The sequence below is a fragment of the Mustela lutreola genome, chromosome 13 (assembly GCF_030435805.1).
Source record: "Mustela lutreola isolate mMusLut2 chromosome 13, mMusLut2.pri, whole genome shotgun sequence".
Lineage (NCBI taxonomy): Eukaryota > Metazoa > Chordata > Mammalia > Carnivora > Mustelidae > Mustela > Mustela lutreola.
This window is the reverse complement of record NC_081302.1, coordinates 15,097,250-15,121,533: the sequence shown is the minus strand read 5'-3', so window position 1 is coordinate 15,121,533 and position 24,284 is coordinate 15,097,250. Positions and strand designations below refer to the sequence as shown.

The following is a 24,284-nucleotide window of genomic DNA, read 5'->3' as shown; positions in this document are numbered from 1 at the left end:
TCCTTTCCTCTCTCTCTGCCTGCCTCTCTGCTTACCTGTGATCTCTGTCTGTCAAATAAATAAATAAAATCTTTTAAAAAAAAACAAAAAGATAAATTCTTAGATGTGGAATTGCTGAAAAACAGGTATAAACATTTTCAAAAAGTAATGCCAAGCTACCCTCTAGAAATAGGATAGCAGTTTTGACTCCCACCTGCTTCTCTGCATGTTCACAAGCTTGGGGGTTATAACAGTGCCTTATTTTTATTTATTTTTAGAGATAGTGTGAGTGAGTGCGGACGTGAGCAGTGGGGGAGGGGCAGAGAGAGAGAGAGAGAATCCTAAGCAGGCTCTATGCCCAGCACGGAGCCTCGATCTCAGGACCCTGAGGATCCTGACCCCTCTGAGCCAGAATCAAAAGGGGGACGTTTGGGTGCCACCCAGGCACCCCTATAACTTTGTTTTCATTGACATCAGTTTGATTCCAACATGTGGACTCACTTTCCCCATTATATCTTGGTAGGAGTACACAGTAGCTACTGGCTTCCTATCTCCTGCCTCTTCCCACCATGGTCCACATGCACTCACTTCCTGGTCCATGTTTCTGCAGAACAGCTCTGTGCCCACCCAGGAAGTCCCTTCTAGGAAAGCACCCCAACTGCCTCTGCATTCTTAAATTGCTGGGAGTCAGCTCTCTCGGGATTCCTAGGAAGTGGCAAGAGTTACATGCGCAAGCGCTGTGCCACGTCACCTGGGGCTCGATCCTTCATTTGCAGGGGGACAGCATCGTGCCTTTGCTGATGCTGGTCCCAGCACCCCGAAGGCTCTTTCCATGCATTTCCACCTGCTGAGATCCTGCCCATGTGTCACCAGGTCCATCTCAAATGCCTAAGTCCTTGCAAATACTCTTCCTGCCCCCACATGTAGCCTTCTCCCATGCCACGGAGGCAGGTCACCTTTTTCTAAACTTTGATAAAAGGTGGCCACCTTCTAGCTTATCTAATAGCCAATTTTATACGACTTTCCTTGTTCTCCTAGATCACAGGCTCTGTCCGGATTCACCTTTGCACACTTTTTATTATTATATGTGGCATCCTGTATGGAACTGAGGTGGTTGAAGTCAGGACAGACTAATTTATGGAAAACCTGTTGCCACACTATTGGGGTCTAGGATAGGGGGCCAGGGAAGACAGACATGGCCAATGGATCCTATCATCATAGAAACTAATGCAAACGGCAGACGACAGCTTCTGCACTGGAAGTGGTTATGGCCAGATCGTGCCCCAAGGCAATTACAGCTACGGTTGTCTGAACATCTGTCTGGCCACAGCCTTGGAGCCGGGAGGGTCTCCTCCTGTTGGAAGTGTACAACCCTAGATGACCTACCACTTTCATTTTGCAGAAGATCAGAGGGAGGCTTAATAAGACTAATTAGCCTGCCTGGAAGAACAGAGCCAGGAAGGGGCAGAATGGGACACAAAACCAGGTCTGCTCAACGCTTGCCCATTCCACCGGTGGCCCCCTTACACCTGGATGGCCTGGCAGCTCATTACATCCCTGTGGGGACAGGACAGGTGTGGCTGGGATCAAGCAACTGCCTTCTCCTGACCCTACCACCTGACATTCAAGGCGTCTACTGTGGAGGATGGGACAGAAGGCTTGACATTTCTCAGCGAAAAGGATACCCGTGGTCGGCGGGCACCTACAGCCAGACTGAGAAGGTACAGGGTGCCTGGGAAACAGGCCACACAGACCTATGGCCCTGGCTTGTGCCGTGAGATGAATTTTCCATCCCAGCAGGTGGTAAAAGGGTCTCAGACATATTGCTACACTTGGTGGTCAGTGACTCCAGGCCCAAGCAGGGCCAAGCCTGATACAATACTGATGGACCCTGTACGGTGGTACTAGGGAAAGGCCGTAGAGCAGGAGGAATGCTGTCTTTGTTGCAGACAGACTCCACCAAAAGACAAATCGATGCATAAACTTAGAGTCATAGAGAATGAAATTATAATGGAAATCCACAACTGGCAGAATATAAAAGTAAATAAATCTGTAAGGTGGGGACAGAGACCTTTCTAGAGCATCATGATCAGTTACAGGGGTTGGGAGAATTCATGAGCCCAACTTCAAATTGTCAAAGGACACTTCTTGGAAACCACGAGTTACAGTCATTGTGGGAGAGAAGACATTTTGGCAGGGCAGGGGCTCAGAGACAAGACGACCCGGTGGCCCGAGAGTCAGCATTTCCAAGATACTCCCAAGCGACGCAGGTACCACAGACTGGGCCGCAAGGAATCAGAAAGTCAGCAGGGGAAGTGAGACGGACTGGAGGGAGGTGAGGGGTTTCTGAGAAGATATTATGTAAAAGAGGTGAAAATGTAGGAAACTAATACTTTTGCACATTATAGCAAGGTCTGGTACACATCTGTAAAAATGTATTATCCAAGTAATAGCTCTGAGCAAGAAAAAAAATAACAAACCAAAATCAATCTACCTCTAGAGCTGGAAAATGCTTTAAAATGGCCCAGTACTCTTTAAAATGATCAAATCAACCACAAAATCATCTAAATGAAAAATGCAGCCAGTGGTTAGAATCTAACCAGGAAGCCTAGGGTGCTGTTTACCTCATTTTGGTTCTTTATTTTTACTTATTATTTCTTCCATGAATTAGAAACCTGCTTAGTACTTATTACGTTTTCCTGTTTACTATCACTTCGAGGAATCTGGACAGCAGAGGAAAATGCTGGAAGAGAATAAAGCCCCATCTCTCCTGTATTGGCCCATTCCCACTCTGCCGACCCTGCAATCGTCTGTCCCAGCCAAATACACCAGAGGACGGGAACGGTGATGTCCCGGAATAACAGGGCTGGGGCTGGGTGGAGAGGAGGTAAAACCAGTAGTGACGTCACTTCATGATTCCGCGGCCTGGATATAGTCGCTAATTACTTAAACCAAGCGGAAGGGGACACTGTCCATAGGCCAAGACACAAACCAAACGATACCATTGTTATTACAACTGTCTCCAAACTCAATGCCCCCGACACTGTATAATCTCAGATAATCCTACAATTCAGGGGAGGGGAGCATTTACGATGGAAAAGTACACACCTGTTACATTTCTAAGTTGTACCACAGTTCTCGGGTGATTCCATGTATGGCTTCGAGGGAAATTTAAGATGTGTGCAAATTAACAGAATTCTGTCTAGCATGGGCATCCTGATGGACACACGGTCTGCGAGGAAGCAAGCACCCCTGAGTGCACTCGGAGGGACAAAACCAGCTACGGAGAACTGTCTCGGGACCCGGCCGCCCTCACTGCCCTCCGGGTCTGCACATGGGGCTGGAAATCATGAGCAGCTAGCATCTGTCACGCGACGCACTAAAGCTGCTCTCTGGGTATCATTTGAGTAGTAAGTTGAACATTTATTCTTTCATATCACAAGGGTATCATCATTACGTTACAGCCACAGTCCCCTAAATGGGTCTGGGAGAAAGAGCCGGCAGGTCTCTAAATATTTAATGCATCTGGGAAATGGGCTGTTTCCGAGAGCTGTCTGGAATGCATGTATGTTTTTGTGACGGGCTGGTGTCCCCCGTGTATTACCCACTCACCACCCCTGCTGGCAGACCGTCAGCACCCACCACGTGCCCAGCACGTCACTTTTGGGGGACCAAAGACAAAAAGCAGCAGCCTCTGGGTGCCGTGAGATCCAGAGCCCAAACCACAAAGCTTGCTGCGAGTGCTACCTTTTACTTTCTCATTTTCATTTTTAATTCTTTTTTTAATTGCGGTAAAATGCACGAAACAAAAAATGTCCCAACCCAGGTGTCCCAACACCTCGGGGGTGTGGTTCAGTGGTGTTAAGTACACTCACGGTGTAGTGCCAACACTCCCCAAGATGCTTCTCGTCCTTCGAGACTCAAACTCGGTGCCCATTAAATACCAACTCCGCCTTCACCTCTCCCCCGGCCCCTGGCGATCGCCATCCTACTGTTGGTCTCTACTGGATCTGAGCAGGTCAGGAACCTCGTGTAAGTGGGATTGGACAGTATTTGTCCTGCTTTGTCCTCAAGCTTATTTCATTGAGCGTAACGTCCTCGAGGACCTTCCACGGGTCCTCGAGAAGGCAGTCGCCTCCTCCTAAGGCTGGATAATATTCCATGGTAGGGATGTACTACATCTGCTTTTCCATTCCTACACTGATGAACCGCTTGGGCTGCTTCCATTTTTGGCGTTCGTAATGCCGCCATAAACAAAGGCGTACGGTAGATGTGGTTGTTTAAAAATATGTAAGATGCTGTGGGAGAATTAAGGGTCTCACAGAGGCAGATGCATCAGAGCTGACTGGAAATGAGCCAGCTTTCACTAGCCAGACCACAGAAGGGCAGGGTCTCTTGAGGGGGAGGGACAATGTACGCATCCTGGGGACAGGGAGAGCAGGAGGCTTTGGAGAAGCTACAAAAGAAATACCCATGTGGGGGTGTGGGGGTTTGGCATGCTAGGAATTACGGCTGGAGGGCGCCTGGGTGACTCAGTCAGGTAAGCATCTGCCTTCGGCTCAAGTCATGATCTCAGGGTCCTGGGCTCGAGCCCCGCATCAGGCTCTCCCCCTCTGCCTGTCCACCCCCTGCCCCGGCTAGTTCTCTCTCTCTCTCTCTCTGAAATAAATTTTAAAAAGAATTTAAGGAATTGAGGCTGGATAGGTAGGTGGGGAAAAAGCTTCCTCAAGTCTCGTCTATCCTGGTTCCACAGATTCTTCAAAGGGCCTGCCCTGGTGTGGGTCGAGGGACCCGGGTCCCACCGCTGCTGGACAGAAACACCAGCAAGTGCAGGTCACAAACCTCTCCTGCGTGAATCAGCCCCTGCTCCCTTGGGTTTCCTTTCACCAACTTTGGGCCCTTTTCTGCCTCCCGCTGGGGGCTCTGGCTCAAGCCCTGACTGGGTCACAGATTCCAACCTCTTCTCTGGTGGCTGAAGCCGGCCGTGCAGCTCCAGCTCAAGTGAACCTGGGGCCTCACTATGGTTCCGCCCTCCGTGTGCCCAGCCTGGGAGCTATCAGGAGGCCCCGTAAGGATCAGATCTGTGTTTCCGAAAGAAGCAGTCCACAGGTGGGAGACAGGGGAATACGGGTTACGGAAGGGCAAGTCTCTGGAAAGGGCCAGGGACGGGGGGGCTGTAATAGAGGCTGCCATGGTGGAGGAAGAGAGGGATTTGAGAAATCCTAAGAAGTAAGGATAGGTAGGAGATAGAGATTGAAAGGTTAGTGATGAGGAGCGAGGGTCGACTACCAGGTCTCAGGTATGAATAATTAGTGTCCGGGGTCAGCCCACCAAGCGCCATAAGGGAGCTCACGATACGAGAACAGTCTGGTATCCCCATTCCATGGCTCATTTCCAGGACTCCCCAATAGGCTCGCTCAACCGAAATTATAGCCACAGAGGCACTAGGTGCCCCCTCCCCCCCTCCCCCCGACATGGTCACCAAGAAGCCAACAAGCAGATGCGGTGTTAAAGCTTCTGTGGAAATCTTAAAGAGGCAAGATGGTTTAAACAAACCTTTTCCTTTGATTTAATGAGTGCTGTCAGGTGCTTCAGAACCAGAGGCCCATCTAAACTGTAGGAGAAGCTAACGTTGTCAAAAACGATCGTGCCGTCTTGGGGCCAGTTGGGCGGAGGGCGGTTCTGGTACTCCCAAGGGGCTTCTTTCTCAAGGTCTGTATACTCCATCACCCTTTCCACTGAAATCATCTAAAAGACAAAGGACACCACATGGCTTAGGAACGGAGCTCTCACAAGTGTCCAGAGATTACAAATGAACTGTTGATCTTTTACACTAGCTGGCTAGGGACATCTCAGGTCTCGATATTCCCAAAGGACAGGAGGACGAGTCTGATGAGGAAACTTTGATGACTTACAAACCTGTGCACCGTCTCATAACACTTTCTCTGAGGTCTACTTCCTTCAGCACTACTTTAAAACTAAAAGAACTACAGAATTAGAGATTCTTAGAGGATGCTGGAGATTTTATTTTTCCACTTTTTTTTTAAATTTTGTTTTTTCTGAACAAAAAGTACAAGGATTTTATCAAAGAAAGGGATACTTGTGGCCAACGATCCGGAATCTGGCCACAGAACAGCCACCTGTGTTGGGGGCTGAACTGGCTAAGTCATCCAGTCTCATTTTAATGATGAGTCACTTTCTCCTCTCTCAGAAGAGCACACGGGAAAGATTTCTTGTTCATTGTTTTTCTCTTGATGAGAAGGCGCTAATACCCAAGGAGGAGATAATTTATTTACTGACTGAGGCCTCCTAACCAACCATCCTGACACCTTTGACTAGCGCACTCCAAGAAGGAGCTTATTCTACCAGAAAAAAAGGGACACCAGCAAATTCAGGTGCACAACACGTACAAGAATAAATGCTAAAGTGGGGGAGGGGGCGCGCAAGGGGAGACAGATTTAATTAAACAAACAACCTCAAAACACTGAATTCTTCTTTTATCAGGAATAAGGAATTACCCATTACAAAACAAAAATAAACAGGCCTCTAAGACATTAGCTTCTATCCTCTCCAGGGTTTCAGAAACCCCCTCCCACAGAGAGAGAGACATTTATTACATTTGAAGAGAGTTTGCGGCGGATGTAAAACCTGCTGACATAGCACACAGAAGACTGAGAAAAAGATGTATATATTTTATTTTACGTTAACCTTAAACAGATGGAAGAGGGATCTAAAAAACTTGGTTAGCTACGATGTAAAAATAACAGTTTTAATATTTTACATAAGAAGCGCTTTTATGCCATTGAATGGCGGGGAGACTTGAAAAGGCTCAGAACGTTCAGATAAACATTACCATATTCTCCACTTCGGCGCTCTGCCGGACGCACCACTGGAACATCCCCATGAGGGTGAGGGCGTAGGACAATGCCAGGCCAACCTGCCCAGCATCTACAGCTGAAAGAGGAAAAAAAAAGCGGGAATAAAATTAGTTCCGCACAGGTCCTTCTGTCAGCTCACCAACAAGATTCCTCTATCATGTTTAAGTACTTTGTCTATCATGATAGCAACAGTTCTACTTTTACTATCTGATGACTGAGACTACAGTAAAATAGAAAAGTCACAATTAATTAAGAAAGGCTATTAAATGAGCTTATTAATCCCAACAAGATTGACACACTCTTGACTGTATGCCAGCGGTGAGAAACAGCGGCATTATTGAGACCCCCAGCATGACGGTTTCAAGAATCCTGGTACCAAATTTCACTTTCTACAGCCAATGCAACCGCAGTTGGAAACCACTAAAAATAAGGCACTGGGTTCTAAGAGCCAAGGCGTTTAAATCCAAGCCATTACGTTCCCTGTCCCATTATTAAGTATTGTGAGTCAGCGTTGTTACTGTGGAATTGTTAGGGATAGTGAATGTGTGCCACACACGCCAACACCTGCTCTTCGGGTACCCACCTGGCAGGAGGAGAGCGTTCTTTCCTGCTTAGGATCTTTCTCAACCTAGAGTACCAGGCAGGGGTGACCAAGAGAGCCGAATAACCCTAACGTGAAAACTTAAAGCCCTAAGTAGACAAAATGCCTAAGAGAAAACTTGGTTCTCCCCTCACAGCAACCAGACGCCACACCAGAAATGTACAGAAAATTAGCTACTACACCGGCACAGTCCTCAACCTGTTTGAAGACAGAAGGACCTCATCGGGATCCAAATGACCACTCTGCGTGGACCATGCTGCTGGATTACACCCGACCCGACACGCAGCAAAGGCTTCTATGCGATTCATTAGAACTAAACAGTAATGGCATTGGACAAGGTGGCAAGAATTTAATTTAATAACTGTAAACGCAGCTATAAATTGTAGTCATACCACAAATAGTTCTTCACATCTGTACTCACTCGTTGCCAGAATCAAGGACCCGAAGGCAACAATAATGACAAAGATGGCGCAGATGGCATCCAGACGCACCGCGAACCATCGGGACGTTGTCAGGAACAAGAACCATGCCTCTGGGTTTGGAGAAGCATCATAAGTGAAAGGAAGAAGGAGAAAAAAACAGATTCACTGCTCTGAATGAGGGAGAGCATTTTGCAAGGGTGAGCTCCAGGAGATTTTTATACAACACGGACAGCAAAGTTCCACACGTGAGGAACCAGAAGGTTCCAGAAAGCTAAATTCTGACACAAGACGATGTATGGTCCAGTGGCTTTGTGGGAAGCAATGCACTGAAAAACTCAACCCAGAGATTACAAACAGAAACAGGATTAATAAAAAATACATGGATAAATGGGCTCATCAGTACGTTTGTCACAGCACCAGAACTCAGCGTGAAGCTTGTCCTCATACCTGGTTTACTGTTCCTGGTTCTCTGGTAGCAGAGAGCACAGCTCCCACTTTGTTTCCAGCACCTTCCATACTTACTAGAGGGCTCTGCACACAGTGTTTATTCCTTAGGATCTGGTATCTCAGGGATCACTTTAATAAAAGTAACTACTTGCAGCCTTCAAAATGCCATCTTATCTTCAAAATACAATAAAGATTGGAAAGATGGGCCAGGATTTTATAAACTTAGAGGAAACTCTGAAATTTTTAATAGCAAAAAACCTCACAGATGCAAAATAATACATATCAAGTGGTAGCAAATCTGATCATCAGGAAACTGATTTCCTCAGCAAATCCTGTCACCCCGCAGGCTCTGAAAATAAGAACTGGCAAACTACAGTCTATGGGCCAAGAATGGCCCACAACCTATTGTTGTAAATAAAGTTTTATTTAAACACAGCCATAGCCATTTGCTTAAGGACTTTCTTTGCCTATGTTCCTGTTACAATAGTGATGTTGAAGAGCTATAATAGACAATGAAGTACAAAAAGTTGAAAACATTTACTATCCAGGTCTTTACAAAATAATTGACTGACCCCTGCCCTAAAAGGACAGAAAGCCACAGGGCGTGGAAAGACAATGCAAGGCCCTCAGAGGGTGGGGGGTGGGGTGAGGGGAAGCTGTGGTGTCCCAGCAGAATGGGGACACACACAGGAGATTCTGAGGAATCGTGGCCTAGAGGAGGGGACGAAGACATGCTGAGGAAGGGTGAGGGTCTGGACCAGGGGGAGACTGAGAGAGAGGAACTGACCACCAAGGACAAGAGAGGGAGCCTATCCCATTCTCTGAAACCATTTCCAGTAACTTACAGACCTGAATGCAAATCCTGGTGAGCATCGAACAGTTCCTGGAACCTCTCCTCAGCTTTATACGCCCGGATGGTCCAGAGTCCCTGGAGAGAGGACGACAAGTGGGAGAACACCGGACTCCGTGCTGGGGAGGCAGAGACAGACAGTCGGTGAGGCCGGATGTGGCGAAACCGGCTGCTTCCCGTGCTCTGTGGCTACCTGAACCCCCAAACCCAGAGCTCTGCCATGACGGCTGCCTGGGGAAGACTGGACGGTGACGCCTCCTGGAGACGAACAAACATGTCAACCCTCAAACTCCTGGTCACACCATTGCATTAAAGGCCTGAAAAGCAAGTTTCGCTTTGAACCGATCTTTGACCAAATTCAAGTCCTTGCTAGATCTGAATAACCGAATTCCTTCTTTGCTAACTCATTTGTCAAGGTCTGCCTCACACCCGGCCCCTCCCCATAACACTTCCCTAACAGCCCTCTGGGGGAAATTCTGTCTAGTAATTTTTGAGTCACCAACGTTCTTACATTTAATTCTGCTACAGTACTCACCACACCGAATTATGAACGCCTGTCTGTGCGCCCATGTCCACTACTGGACTATTAACGAAGGGCCAGGATAAGTCAGCACATCCCTGAAACTGTGACAGGTGAGGGATGTGTGCAGGGACTGGTCAGGCGGCCATTCTCCCTGCATTCCCGGGTATCTCTCTGTGTCTGCTCCTGTGCCAAGAGTCTCTTTCTGGAATAACAGAGAACCTGGGTATTGTACTGCCCTTGTGCCTGCAGGGCCTGGGCGGCCATGGCACCTATGAAGAGTCTTGACTTTGGTTGGAGGCATCTGCCCTGATGGACACCTGGTGTTCAGAGGTCGCCATGGGACACTAACATTGATCACTCTTTCAGAACCTGACCGTGGCCTTAGTGGCCACTCTCTTCTGAATAATTTCATGTGGGTTTGAGGCCTGATGTCATCTGACCAGTCGTTCATTGCCCTGCCACCCTCTTTAGGAGCACTGTATGTGGACACCAGGTCTGGTCCCTGCCTCTCAGGGAAGACGTGGGCTGCAGGCTGGTGGGCACCAGGAATGAGGCCATGACTAGCTATTGTCAGGGGCAGGGCTGCGAGCCTGGGGCCTCTCTCTGGGACGAGTAACACCTTGCGCTTTATCGGCAGGTAACACTCACTTACCACTTCGTTACCTGTGCACATCCTAGAGGAGAGCCTTAGTAAAATCCCAGGCCAATCAAAGATCACTTATCTCATGGGAGGCTGCAGAGGTTTTATGAAATGATGGGGAGAAACAACCGAGGGGAAAACGCAAACTTATTTTGGAGCCTGACTGCTGAGCATGGCATCCGGAGGTGTCTCTGTGTGAGCTCAGTCAACACCTCTGTGCACGTGGCACTGCAGGTATGGGCGGGGGGTGGGGGGAGGGTGCTGGGTACAGACGCAGGACCTCCTCTGACAGCTCGGTGACCAAGGCTCCTCAAGCAAGGAAAGAGCAGGTTCTCCGTGAGACACTGTGGTTTAGAGAAGATGGGACGTGCTGGGCTGTGGACCTCTTTGCTGACTGGGATAGTGACAGATAAGGGCCCTTGCCTGGGATGCTGTTTTAAGGAAAAAAACCTTCTCTGAACCAAGGCATGAGCTAACATCTCCCCTTGTATCTACTTTAGGCAAAAGAGCCTTAAGTGAACTCAGCGGTGGTTTGGACCATCCTGTTGTAGGTTTCTGATCTAGGATCCACACCACTCTCTCTCTTCCTTATACCAAGGAACCTTTGGCCTTCCAGTATTTTAACTTCCATTAAATCTGTACTTTTAAGACAGTCATATGAACATAAGGGGCCAAGTCCATGTTTTAAGTAAGAAAGGCTGGGAATTCCGAACAGGCCTTTTCTGGCACTCCCTAGCAAATCCCCAGAACAAAGTGAGGAAATAGGGCGCTCAGGAGAGCTCCGGGCCTACCAAGAAAAGTACCAAAAGTCCAGCTCCAGAAAGCACAGAGAACTCACTAGAACCATGTCCTCATTTCCTGAACAAATGCTGGGACATACACAGTTTTAGCACAGACATTTGTGAGAAGGAGGGAGATGTGGCCTTTCTCTCAGGCAGAGTCCTTGAACGAAATGCTTCCCCACCGGCCATCCCCACTGGCCTCCCTCATCAGGAGATAGAGGCTGTGGTTGATTTTTCTCTGGAAAGGTTTCAGGTCAGGGTCGACTTCAGAAATCAGGGGCCATCCCAGCCTTGAACACCAGGGAACCCAGAGACCACAGCACCAACTTTACCTTAGAACCAAGAGTTACAAGTGGTACAGCAGGGTTCTCTACCCGGGAACAGCGATCCTGTTTCTTTCACACCCCACTTAGGACAGAGTGGGATGCCAGGTTGAGTGAACTGGAGAGTTTTCAATGAAAATTAACCAGCTCCACAGAGGGAGAGTGCTAAGGCTCTGGTACATTCCCTTGCCCAACAGAACACCTGTCTCCCCACAGCGACTGAGCCGGCAATCCTGAAGTAGAGTTCTACGACACCTGTGGCGTTAGACAAATGCAACCCGGCCTTTCACGAAACTGATGACTGCGTGTCCCATGACCCTGAGGACTCTCTGGGACACACCCTACAAGGACTGCAAACCCTCCCCAGGAGGGAGAGGGCAGGGAGCTGCCTCGAGGACCTGGCCTCCAGCCTGGCTGTAGGTTATCATCTAGGTTGGGTGAAGTCTGCTGGCTGTTCTTAATTTCCTCACGTTCAAGGTTCTAGCACCTTTCCACATGGCCAAGAAGCACTTTACAACCATCAACACAAACAACCCTCACGAGAGCCCCAGAGGGCAGGTGCTATGATATCCTTGACAGAGGGCAAAGTACAAAGTAGGCAGAGGGATTAAGAACATTGGCCAACCCCAGTGGTAGAGGCGGGGGTTGGACCCAGCTCTCATTCCTGAAGCTGCTCTTCTTCAACTGCCACAGGGTCTCAGAGGGACAATAATCAGGTTAAATCAAGATGCCAACATATAACTAAATGCATTTTTCTCCAGACTTTGTAGTTCAAGTTTAGAAAACCCCAAGAATCGTACTTAGTGCATATCCAGTAGCCTACCCTTTACTGTAGGTCTTACCAGGCACCTTCGGTTGAACAAAGCCCCTGGAAATCCAGCATGAGAACTAACAGCAGCAGACTCGGGCAGCTATGGTCTGAAACCTAGGACACAGGGTTAGCCCTCCCTGGCGATGCCCACAGCAGACATTGCTGGTCGATCACAGTACCCTTACACATGGAACTGGGATGCGGCTTCCTAACTCAGGCATGGCCAAATGATGAGAGCTGGCTAGAAAGACGCAAGCAAGCAGGGTCCTGGTTTTATGCAGGTAGCCTAGGGCTACCAGGCTCATTTTTGCAAAAACGGGAAACCATTACGATCGGCTACAAATGAACCATTCAATTGGTTTCAGTTCTGGGCCTGAGGTTTCAGAGGCAGCTAGGCAGCACGATCTGAAAGTCATCTGCGAATGTCAGCAGTCCTTTCAAAGCCCGCGGGGGAAGCAGATTTATGCCCGGTAGCCATAGCAATCAGGTATCCACCTTTTAGCCTCCTTTTTGCTGGTGGATCCAGCAGTGGCCACAAGAAATACTATCACTTACCTCTTAGAGAAAACAAAAGAATTGTTATTTATGGCACAACCCGCAACCCAGATAGATGACAACAAATGGTTCTAATCAAATGGCCACCAGCATTTGGTCATCTGGGTGTGCGAAGGAAGGAATATATGTCCTTAATGTTGGGGGTGTGGGAATAGTCCACATTATTTCCAAATATCCTACAGGGTCCATGCTAACGTTCTCAAAACCTCCAGATCAAGCTCTGGGCAAATCCTATACTGTTCCTTGACAAAGGCTCAGGGGATCCCCTTCTTATTCCAGACACCCCCTCTGAATAAACCCGACACCTCCTTCGGAACAAGTCTGATGTTGACAGACTCCATGTCACGAGTGGCCTCCAATCATAAATGTCTGAACCTTGTTGTTTACACGGAAGATTGCATGGAGCTCATTATTTATTCCTTCTGCCATTTCCACGTCCCGCCACGGTAGCATCGCCACGGTAGCATCGCCTCAGCCCGCTGGCCCGCACATCTGGACAACACTGCCTCACCACCCCAAGGAAACCCCTTACAAAACCACACCTCACAGCTTAGCTGGTTCTCCGAGGACTAAAAAATTTGTCTACAGCTTTTATGAAATCAATGCCCATTATCCTTTATGCAAATACTTATGATATTATTAACCAGGGCCATTAAGCATCCAACTCGAATTCCGCACAGGTCATGGTCTCAGGGTCATGAGATTGAGCCCCACGTCAGGCTCCGCACTCAGTGTGGAGCTTGCCTGGGATTCTGTCTTTCTCTCTGCCCCTCTGCTGCCCTGCACATGCTCTAAAGCAAAACGAAATTTATTAAAAAATAAACACGCATACATCATAACAACAACAACAAAAAAACCACTTTATGCTGACGAACTAGTATTTTTCCACTTGGTGGATCCAAGAACCATGAGACTCAATGCTTCTCTTTTTAGCTTGACTTTCAGAAAGATCAGTTGGTATTAACACGCAGTAACTATCCATAGTTGAATTTTCCGATACAAACATCTTCCTTCTTCATATTTAGGACTTTATACCCCTTTTTTGGTAAATACACCAACCGACTCTCCTTATGATTTTTTTAAAAATAGTGAAATATGTTTGTGCATGAATGCGATAAGCTCTGAATTACTTCATCCTCTGTGATTAGCTGTGTTTTCCCATTATTCCAAAACTAGGAAGTTGAATAGAGAACAAAATGAATGCATACTGAGCAGAACCCTCTCCTGTGCCCTCCCAAGGGAATTATATTCAGGATCCATTTATAGGTACAGCCTAAGGAGAGGGGGGAACACTTCAAACAGTGTGGCATGACAGGAAATACCAGTGATAATAAAGAGTATGTAAAAATAACAGTGCTTATCTTTTCAAGGCATTTAACAACCGCAACTTTTTTGCCATTTTTTGAGTCTGCGATAGTAATATATTTTTCAAATGTATCACTTCTGACATACGACACCTTCTCCTTTGCCTAATATTTCCCTTTGTCATTTCTAGAACCTTCAGGGGAAGAAAAATTCCCTATTTTCGCTCTGTGTTAGTTCCAGCGTGAAATATTTCTTTAAAAACATTTCTCGAGTGCCTGCTCCATGTCTGGAAGTACATCGTAACCGAGAGAGAAACGGTCCCTATCTTCACGGAGCTCACAGACCAGTGGAGCTTTATTGCATAGACATCCTTGCTCACAGAGCTCACAGATCAGTGGAGCTTTATTGCACAGACATCCTTGTCTTGTCTCTTCCTGGTGTTCCTGCAAAGCTGCACCTGGTGGGCCACCAGCTCCACTGGCCCTAAGCGCCACACTGACTCACAGTGGACATCATGTTCGATGATTTAATACTAACTTGGAGGGAAAAATCTGGAAGGTAGAGTCTGCACGGTTTTAGGGGTCCCCTTAATTATGGCGTAAAGGAAGTGAGCCCGTATCACCATCCCAACCTGAGAGCCTCTGTACTCACTTGTAGATTCCAGGCGTTTGACATCTCTCGACGTTTCTAAGAAATACCGCCGAAGAACAAAGAAAAGGATGCCAAGGGGGATCAGAGGAATTGCGATCCATGGAATGACAGCCACCGCCACGCCCACCACACCAAGAACCTGTAGAAATGTCTGAAACAGGGAAAACAGAGACAGAGGCCTTCTTAGGAAGAATTCACTTCAAACACGGACTTTAATGGGTTGTTTTGTTAGGATTCAAAGACCTGTTGGAATAGAAGGGAATGTTCTCCCATCAAAGAAATAACAGGGGGCGCCTGGGTGGCTCAGTGGGTTTAGCTGCTGCCTTCGGCTCAGGTCATGATCTCAGGGTCCTGGGATCGAGCCCCGCATCGGGCTCTCTGCTCAGCAGGGAGCCTGCTTCCCCCACCCCTCTGCCTGCCTCTCCAACTACTTGTGATCTCTCCGTCAAATAAATAAATAAAATTCTTTAAAAAAAAAATAACAGAATATTATAGGTGGTCCTGAGGATATTATCTCATACTTGCGATGTGCCAAACACGGTAAGAACTTTCTAGATACGAGTCCTCCTAACATGCTCAGGAGGCCTAGGAGAGTGGACTTACAATCTTCCCTATTTAACAAATGGAAAGTTGGAGACTCAGAGAAGCAGGACTTGAATCCCAAACTATCATGAGTCAGTAGATACCGTCAGGGAAATCAGTGAGTGGGACTCACCGATGAGGAACCCCTAAGACTCAACTACACGTGTGGGGATAAAGAAGTGGCTCATTACAAATCCAGTAGGAAAATGCAAATGCATTTTTAATTAAAGTATGGGTGACATGCAGGGTTTCCTCAGTTTCATGTGACAACACAGCAATGTTCTCACCCTGTGCTTAGACTGTGCTCACGTGTGTGGCTCCATCTGCCCTACCTTTGGAAGTGGGGATTCCCCTTTCCTGGTTTTCTATCCACAATTACCATTTACTGAGTGTTCACTGCGTACAGGGCTACCCGTTATGTATTTCACATGTGTTAAGTTATTTAATCCTCAGAATAGCCCTACGGAATACTGGCACTATCTCATTTTACAGACAGAGACTGAAGCACAGAGTGAGGAAAAGCAACTTGATCAAGACTGCAAAGCCGGAGTCACCAGAGACAGGGAGCCGACATCATTAGCCGTCCTGATCTATTTAAGCCAGCCCTCGACATAATGCAACTTTTTATTATTCGGGAATACAGTCTTGACTTATTTGAGCCCCCTAATTTGTCCTTCATTTTTCCTCTAAAGACCTTACTGAAGGAATCTCAGAGTTCAACCAAGATGCCTAATAAAGAAAGAAGAGGAATACAAGGCAACCCATCTTTGGTATTTCTTAGAAATCTGATGAAGAGTTTTGATAATAAGGAAACACAGGTCTTAAAATTTGTTTTTAACGTTTTATCATCCACGCCAACAGACACATGAAAAAGTGCTTGACATTACTAATCATGGGGGAGATGCAAGTCAAGACCCATGATGAGATACCACCTTCTACCCCCTCAGAATGGCTAGTATCAAAAACACAGGAAATTACAAATATTGGTGAGGATGTGAAGAAAAGGGAATGCTCACACATCACAGGTGGGAACGCAAACTGATGTAGCCGCCACGGAAAACGGAACACAGGTTCCTCAAAATTGGAAATACCATGGGACCCAGCAACTCCACGAACTGGGTATTTACCCAAAGCAAAGGAAAACACTAATTTGAAAAGGTATGTGCCCTCACTATATTTATCACTGTATTATTTCCAAGAGCCAAGATAGGGACGCAGCCTGTGTCCCTCAGGAGCTGAATGAATAAACCAGAATGAGGTCTGCCAGTTGTGACAACAGGGATGAATGGAGAGGGTATGCTGCTAAGCAAAATAATGTCAGAAACATACCCTATATGATTCCGCTTACATGTGGACTCTAAAAAGGAAGCACACAAAAAGCAGAAACAGACCCATAAATACGGAGAAATGATGGTTGCCAGGGGGAAAGCGGGTGGAGATAGGCAAAATGGGGCAAGGGAAGTGGGAGACATAGGCTTCCAGCTATGGAATCAACGGGTCACAGGGTCAAAAGTTATGGCAGAGGGATTAGGGTCAATGGTACTGTCGTGGGGGTGTATGGTGACAGATGGGAGCCACACGCGTGAGCACAGCCTAAGCACAGGGTGAGAACATTGCTGTGTTGTCACATGAAACTGAGGTAACCCTGCGTGTCAACCATACTTTAATTTAAAAAGGCCAGCACGGCCACCACATTTTTACAGGCCAGGCTATCCCATTTCTGAAAAAGATTTCGAATGAGAATATGACAAAAAATTGGTTTTACTGCCAAAACCACCATAAATATTGTCATCTGGATATTTAAATTTTCTATCATTAGGGTAAATATTTATAATCTTTATTTCACAGGCTAATGGCGGTCACAAGAGCCGGCACCATGGGTCGGGTGTGAGCGCACACAAGGCGCTGAGTGGAGTTCTGGGAACGCTCGATGGTGACCTCGATCCCGGGAGATGATTTTATCCCAGGAGAGGATTTTACCTGGGGAAATGATATTGGTGAAAAAGACCAGGAAGCCTAGAGACCCAAGTCACTGCACGAGGAGGATGGAAGTGTCCATCTTTGTCAGGAAAAGTGGGACATCATGGGGCACAACCTCAGGTGAGAGGAATGCAAGGGACACTTCGCGTCTGCTGGCCAGGACAGCAGAGTCGTTGAGTGGTGGGGACAGGCACGTTCGCATGGCATGGGCCGAGGGCTCCAGAGTTTGTGAACTCAGATGGACACAAACCCAGGACCCAGCGCACCAGCCACAGAGGGCTGTGGAAACATAGGGAAGAATCCACAAACACGTTTTAGAAGGTTCTGTGACTGATGAAAGAATTTCGCAGGCTGGTTTAACAAACAGAAGGAGCGGCATTGCACAGTAGTGCTCACAGCTGATGGACATGCCGGCCCAAGAGCGAGCCGCGTCACGACGGTTGACCTAGGTCGTTCTGTGGCCTCTCAGAAGGCGCGAGCCCGGGCAGCAGGCCCGGGGCGCATCTCCGAGGAAAGGATTAGCAGGGTAATGCCGGACAGAGACACAGGTTATCATCTCACAGCTATTTCCAGTCAGTTTTCTCCGAGGGGCCTCACAACCAGCTCCTGAATGAGAAAAGTAGGAGCTGTCATTTCCATTTACAGATAAGGGATGTGAAAGCTGGAGGTTAAGTGGTCGTCCCAAGATCTCCTGGGATGTTGCCGTGTTACGGAGAAAGCCAGGAGGAGTGCCTGTGCAGGGAATCCTGCAAGCAGCCAGAGCATGGAGACAGGAGGAAACTTCCAGAACTATGAATGTGCGGATGGGAGCCCTAGGGAGAAGCAAACTGCATTATTTTGATGTAGACTCAGGTGCTTTTATGGTTTCTGCCAGTCTCTCCTGTGGTATCCATACATAACCCAAAGCAAAGAGGCATGGAATTCTGAAGGAACAAAGTCCCATCGTAAATGGAGCGAACAGGGCTGTCTGGGCCTCTCTACTTTCATACCTACACCTGACCAGTTTCTGACAGCTACTGGATTAGCTGATGCATTCCACCCTCCTACAACAATGAGGAAGACAAGCTTCTTCCTTCATGCTCATGAGGTCCTTCTAGCTCCTTCTATGTCTGGTCTTAAGTAATCACTAGGCTTGCCACTATCAATTGTCAGAAAAAAAAAATCCGAGATGTCGTTAATCATAAAAATATAAAAATTGACAATTTGGGGGGTGGCTGGGTGGCTCAGTGGGTTAAGCATCTGCCTTCGACTGAGGTCTTGGTCCCAGGGTCCTAGAATGGAGCCCCAAGTCGGGCGCCCAGCTCTACAGGGAGTCGTCTGCTTCTCCCTCTCCCTCTGCCTCCATCCCTCCCCCTGCTCAAGCTCACACACTATCTCTCTCAAATAGATAAAAATCTAAAAAAAATATACAGTTTTTTATGGGGCGCCTGGGTGGCTCAGTGGGTTAAGCCTCTGCCTTCGGCTCAGGTCATGATCTCAGGGTCCTGGGATCCAGCCCCGCATCAGGTTCTCTGCTCAGCAGGGAGCCTGCTTCCTCCACACCCCCACCTCTCTGCCTGCTTCTCTGCCTACTTGTGATCTCTCTCTCTGTCATATAAATAAATAAAATCTTAAAAAAAAATTTTTTTTAATGTACATTTTTCTCCAGGAGACTAGTCTCATTTGATTGAACAACTATTCACCAGTTTCAATGATCTGGCTCTCCCTAGGGAGGTGTCCTTTTATGGCTAACCCAGCCTACCATATTACCCGGACAGCAGAGGGAGGCTCAAAACACAGGGCTGTGCCAAAATGGCTCTCCTTTTTTGGGTAGCCACTAAAGACCATGAACTGCTACTCTTCGCAACTCCCTAGTTAGGTTAGGCCTTTCAGATTTGATGCCCCCGAATTCCAAAGCAATTCCAAGAGGGTTTCGGTAAAAGTTTTATTTCCTCTTGTGGGTCAGGCTTTAGCCAGCCTCACAGTGAATTAGTTGTTATACTATATGTAAACACATAATGTATAGGTTTACATTTATACATGTTTATGTACAGACATATGTTTATCTTCTACAGCAAGCAAATTTTTTTTTCAGTAATCTCTATGTCCAATGTAGGGCTCGAAATCAAAACCCTGCAATGAAGTCTCATGCTTTACCGAGGGAACCAGCCAGGCACCTCCAGCAGGCAAACTCTTTATGAAGTTGGCAAAGGGCAAAAACGGTATCCGAGCAAAAAAGGTATTTTTCCGAAGGGGGAAACAGAAGATTCTGGTGGAAAACAAACCCTTATCCCTTCCTTAAAGCCGATCTCATTTCTTTCTTCCATATTCTCAGGAATTCCAAGGAGCCCAAAGGGAGACACTCAGTTCCTTCCATCTGATTGGATTCCAAGCCCATTTGCAGACCTATGTCCTCAGCCAGTGCGTCTGTACCTCTGATCTCGATAAGGCACAAAGAGACAATGATCTTTACACAGCAAGAAACACATTGACCCAGAAGCTCCTGAGCCAAGCCTTGCTGCCCAAGACCTAAGGATAACCTTTATTTTGATAACCTTGCATCCCAACTGGAACATACCAGTTAGGAATTCGATCTCAAATCTAGGAACCCACAGGTAAAAATACAAACAATTCTTGAATGTCGTTCACTTGAGAGGACATGTGACTTTTTGTACTTCAGAGTAATTCTGTAGCATATAGAGAAGGTCAGCCTAGGCCTGGAGGGGAGCTACATTAGCCTGGCACTGTGCCGTCTGACAGGGTCGAGGACCAACTCTCATGAACAGGAACAGGAGAGGAAACCCATTTCACCATTTCATCTTCACTGGGATACCCCACCAACATAAAAGGCTGAGGAGAGGTAGTAAGAATTCAGTGTATAGAAAGTGCCTAGCTGCCCAAACTTAACATCCTAAGTACCATTATTATTACCCTTCTGTGTGCTCTGGAAGCCAGGAGGCAGACAAGGAGGGATGCTTCGTTAACACTTATGGGCCCAAAGAATCTTAAAAATATCATGGAAGTTGGATCCTGAGACATGGCTCCCTTTAGCCACTGGAACAACTTGGTGCTACCCAGGGACACATGAGAGCAGATATGACTGTTCCCTGCAGGTGGTGATAAGGTCACCTATACCAACGCGACCATGGCGTTTCTTCGGCTGTCATATCTGAGGTCTATTTTGTGTGACTATGCACGTTTGAAATGTGATGACCAATAAACCTCACATGGACTACATTGTTCAGTCTCCATTTTCACCCCACCTGGAGGCCTCCCAAAGAGAACCTCAGGATAACGAAGGGAACTCAACCTTTTTTGAGATTTTTTTCTTTTCTTGTTGCGTATTCTTTTTCTGCTTCAAGCCTCGCTTCTTAGTGAAGACGTCCCACCCTGAAATTACTCAGCTCATCGAGGAGCGTAAGGAAAAAGGTAGAGAACCTCCAAATCAACAAAACCAAACCAAACACCAGATTATTCAATATGGCCAAAGGAAGAGACCAGCTTGGCATTTTCTACTTCATGCATCGTGAGCCGGTGTCGGTATCAAGGGAAATACAAAAGCCAGATTTTGTGCACTAGCAAATTCCAGGAAATTAAGCGGTGGCCACTGCAGGTTGGCCTTCTTGCACAACTACGCCGCTTCAGATGCCGGGAGGACCCTGTCCCCGTCCTCTGTGGAATGGACGGCTCAAATGAGCCTCTCTTTCTCAGAAAAGAAGCTGCCCTATGAGTGGCTGCTCTTTCTGATTAAACCACCCAGGCATCTAAATAAACTGGTAATGCAGTTTACAAAAGCAATAAAGGAAAAAAATTCTAACTGCTTTGATTGAAAAACTGCCCAGTTACAAATCTTGAGAAAAATGTCATTACTTTATTGCTAGCGCCGATGGCAAATTTTCTCATAGCACTGAAGAAAATCTCCGTACCTACTTAACAACCAAAGAAAAGGGGCGCCTGGGTGGCTCAGTCATTAAGCCTCTGCCTTCAGCTAAGCTCATGATCCCAGGGTCCAGGGATCAAGCCCAGCATCAGGCTCCTTGCTCAGCGGGAAGCCTGATTCTTCCTCTCCCACTCCCCCTGCCTGTATTCCCACTCTTGCTATCTGTCTCTCTGTCAAATTTTTATTAAAAAAAAAAAAAAGAAGAAGAAGAAAGAAAGAAAGAAAGGTGTGGTGCAACTGTCCTACTCCGCCCAATACCAACAATGGGTAACATTCCACGAGGCTTGCCTTGTGTCCAAGCTCGGCAGTATTTCACACGCTCTGTGTCATTTCATCCACAGGTTCAACGCAAGCAGAGGGATTATCCCTCCACCCACCAAGAAGGAAGCTGATGCTCGGAGAGGTTTAGGGATTTGCCCAAAGCTACAAAATTCAGAGTCATTGTGCCCCTGAGGCTGTTCTTAGGATCTCTACATGATACTGCATCCCATATAAAGATTCATACCTTAAAAATACCTAAATACACTCCTGTTTTATGTTTTTCCTTTCTTTTGCATTTTCCAGTTTTGTGGGGTTTCCTGCGGTTGTATCAAGTCTCCCCCGTGAAGTGCTCAGTCCTAGATTCCCAGCTCTTAGGGAACAGTGTACTTGGCTCACAGAGCACGGCTGATCACTAAAAAGGTCCTAAAATACGCTGTCTAATAGAACACACAAACACATGCTGATTTAAGCAATATTGTTTGATAAGAAAAAAAAATTTCATAAGATGAGATGTAAGCCCAGAAAGCAAACGGATTTGGGGGAAGTAGGGGAAGAGCCAATTTAACTGAAATAAATACACAAAACCCAAAAGCATAAAATGAGACTATTCTACATGCTTTGAATTTGTATTGGGATGGTGGTGAACACAGTTTCCCCACAACAGGTCTTCTTCTAAAATTACCACTGTATCCCTAACCTTACAGATTGTAATGTATTTCTTTTCATAAGCACAAGTAATAAATAAAAATCTGGTTGGTCTGTTTGGCATTTAATTACCAACTGCTTATAGCCCTATAGGAATTCCTAGGTATCTACCCACAATTTACTTTAAACTTAATTCCACGGGATTCTGTTCCTGCTAGTCTTTGTGAAGCTTGTGCCAAGGAACATGTTTCCTATAAACAGCAGTAAAAATGTATTCTTCTTATTTTATGCAAATAACTATGTCATCCATACTTCTGGCTCACCCCATTCTTATTTGAACTCTTGCTTGCTCTCCGACTTCTATTAGGCACAAAGTGAAATGTGTATTTAATCAGGGGGCCACTTAGTGCGTAGACAGTACTTTTATTATCTGTTTACAGTATTAAAAAATAAAATCGGGATCACTAAGACTGCAAACACCTCAAAGGAATTTCAAAGCTTTGAATTCTGCTGTCAGTCAGACTCTTAGGAATTCTGTTCCAAGTTCTGATAAGTACAAATCATCCAGATTGCCTTAAACGATTACTGATTTTGCAGAAGATAGGCCTGACGTGCAATAAACAAAGCAAGATTCACTTCTTGGCAAGAAAACGTGGCAAGATTGTCTTCTGATTTAGAGAGAAGAAAAAAAAAAGCAATGCCTAGTTTTTAATCAGAAGCTGTTTACTGATGTGGGTGTTGGAGAGATTCTTCTACCTATTTATTCTGGAAACATATGAGATTAAAAAAAATAAGCTTTCAATGAAATGACGATCACACAGATTGTGTTGCTGGCTAATACGATATGTTTGTGGAGGCTGTAAAATTTTGAACAGGCTAAACGAAACTCCAAGTATTAGGAACTAAAATGCAATTCCCATCACCTCCTCATTACTCATCAATGACCAGATATATAAAAGCAAAGGGACAAATATGAAAGGCTCTTAAATATAAGCTCCTAACCCTTAACACCGATCTTTGGTTCATATTAAGGCGGCAGGTGTAGGGGACATGCTTATATAGGGATTCTGCTTGTCTCGGGGAGTTCAGAAATCAACTCTGGTTCCCAGAGCCCTGCTTTGTCACTTGTCTCTTCTGACTCAATCAGCTCTGTTAAATCAGAACTTTATGGAACACTGATGTGTTATTTGTATGAAGACAACTATACAATCTCTCTTTAAGAGTAAACTATTCTAAACTTGTTATTTCTTTGAGATATACTAGTCACTGTTCTCACCCTCCATTTGTTGGTCTTGGATTTTTACGTCCACACCAGCTCTTAATCCCGAGTCACAGCTAACTCCACTGAAAAGTGGATGGGTGCTGTTAGGCTTACAATTTTTTAAAAAAAGATTTTATTTATTTGACAGAGAGAAAGAGAGAGACCACAGGCAGGCAGAGCAGCAGGCAGAGGGACAGGGAGAAGCAGGCTTTCCAGTGAGCAGAGAGCTGGACGTGGGGATTGAAACCAGGACCCTGGGATCATGATTGGAGCTGAAGGCAGCCGCTGAACCGACTGAGTCTTCCAGGTGACCCAGGCTTATAATTTATTAACCAACACAATATAAAGCATTAGGGAAACATAGTGCACTTCTTCCTTTTTTCTTTCTTTCTTCTTTTTTTTTTTTTTAACCTTCAGCATATTTCCTTTGTCAATAGCTTCTTTTCTATCTTTTCTTACTGGTACAGCTTATTTTGAAATTCAAGGACGGAGCCCATGTATATGCTACTTTTAAAAGACGCACCTTAAAAATAAAGGTGGGAAGAAAAGGTTGGAAAAGGGTATCCTATGAAAACACTAACCCAAAGAAAACTGAAGTATTTATCTATACCACACTAAACAGAAACATTTATGCTAGGATGCATTCCTAGAAATAAAGCAAAACATTTCAAAAGAATAATTTGTCAATTTATCCATTTTTTTATACACACACACACATACACACACCCCTAAATTTATATACACCTAATAACACAGATCCAAAATATATAAAGCAAAATCTGACCGAACCCTGGAGAAACAGACAAATCCATAACCATAGTGGGGGATTTTAACCAAGTTATTATCTCAATATTTGCTAGAATAGCACA

The 24,284-nt window shown here is 46.2% G+C and overlaps 1 protein-coding gene across 1 annotated transcript in view; it reads right to left on the bottom strand.

The window, feature by feature from the left end:
• The window catches only part of ABCC4 (ATP binding cassette subfamily C member 4), a 248,047-nt gene that overhangs the window by 44,350 nt on the left and 179,413 nt on the right, over nucleotides 1–24,284 (bottom strand). Inside the window, exons 21-25 of the mRNA XM_059144719.1 lie at nucleotides 14,768–14,918; nucleotides 9,177–9,296; nucleotides 7,880–7,990; nucleotides 6,833–6,933; nucleotides 5,536–5,727 (exon numbers count right to left, since the gene is read on the bottom strand). Of these exons, the coding sequence (XP_059000702.1) occupies nucleotides 5,536–5,727; nucleotides 6,833–6,933; nucleotides 7,880–7,990; nucleotides 9,177–9,296; nucleotides 14,768–14,918 (675 nt within the window). The remainder of the gene's footprint in view (nucleotides 1–5,535; nucleotides 5,728–6,832; nucleotides 6,934–7,879; nucleotides 7,991–9,176; nucleotides 9,297–14,767; nucleotides 14,919–24,284) is intronic.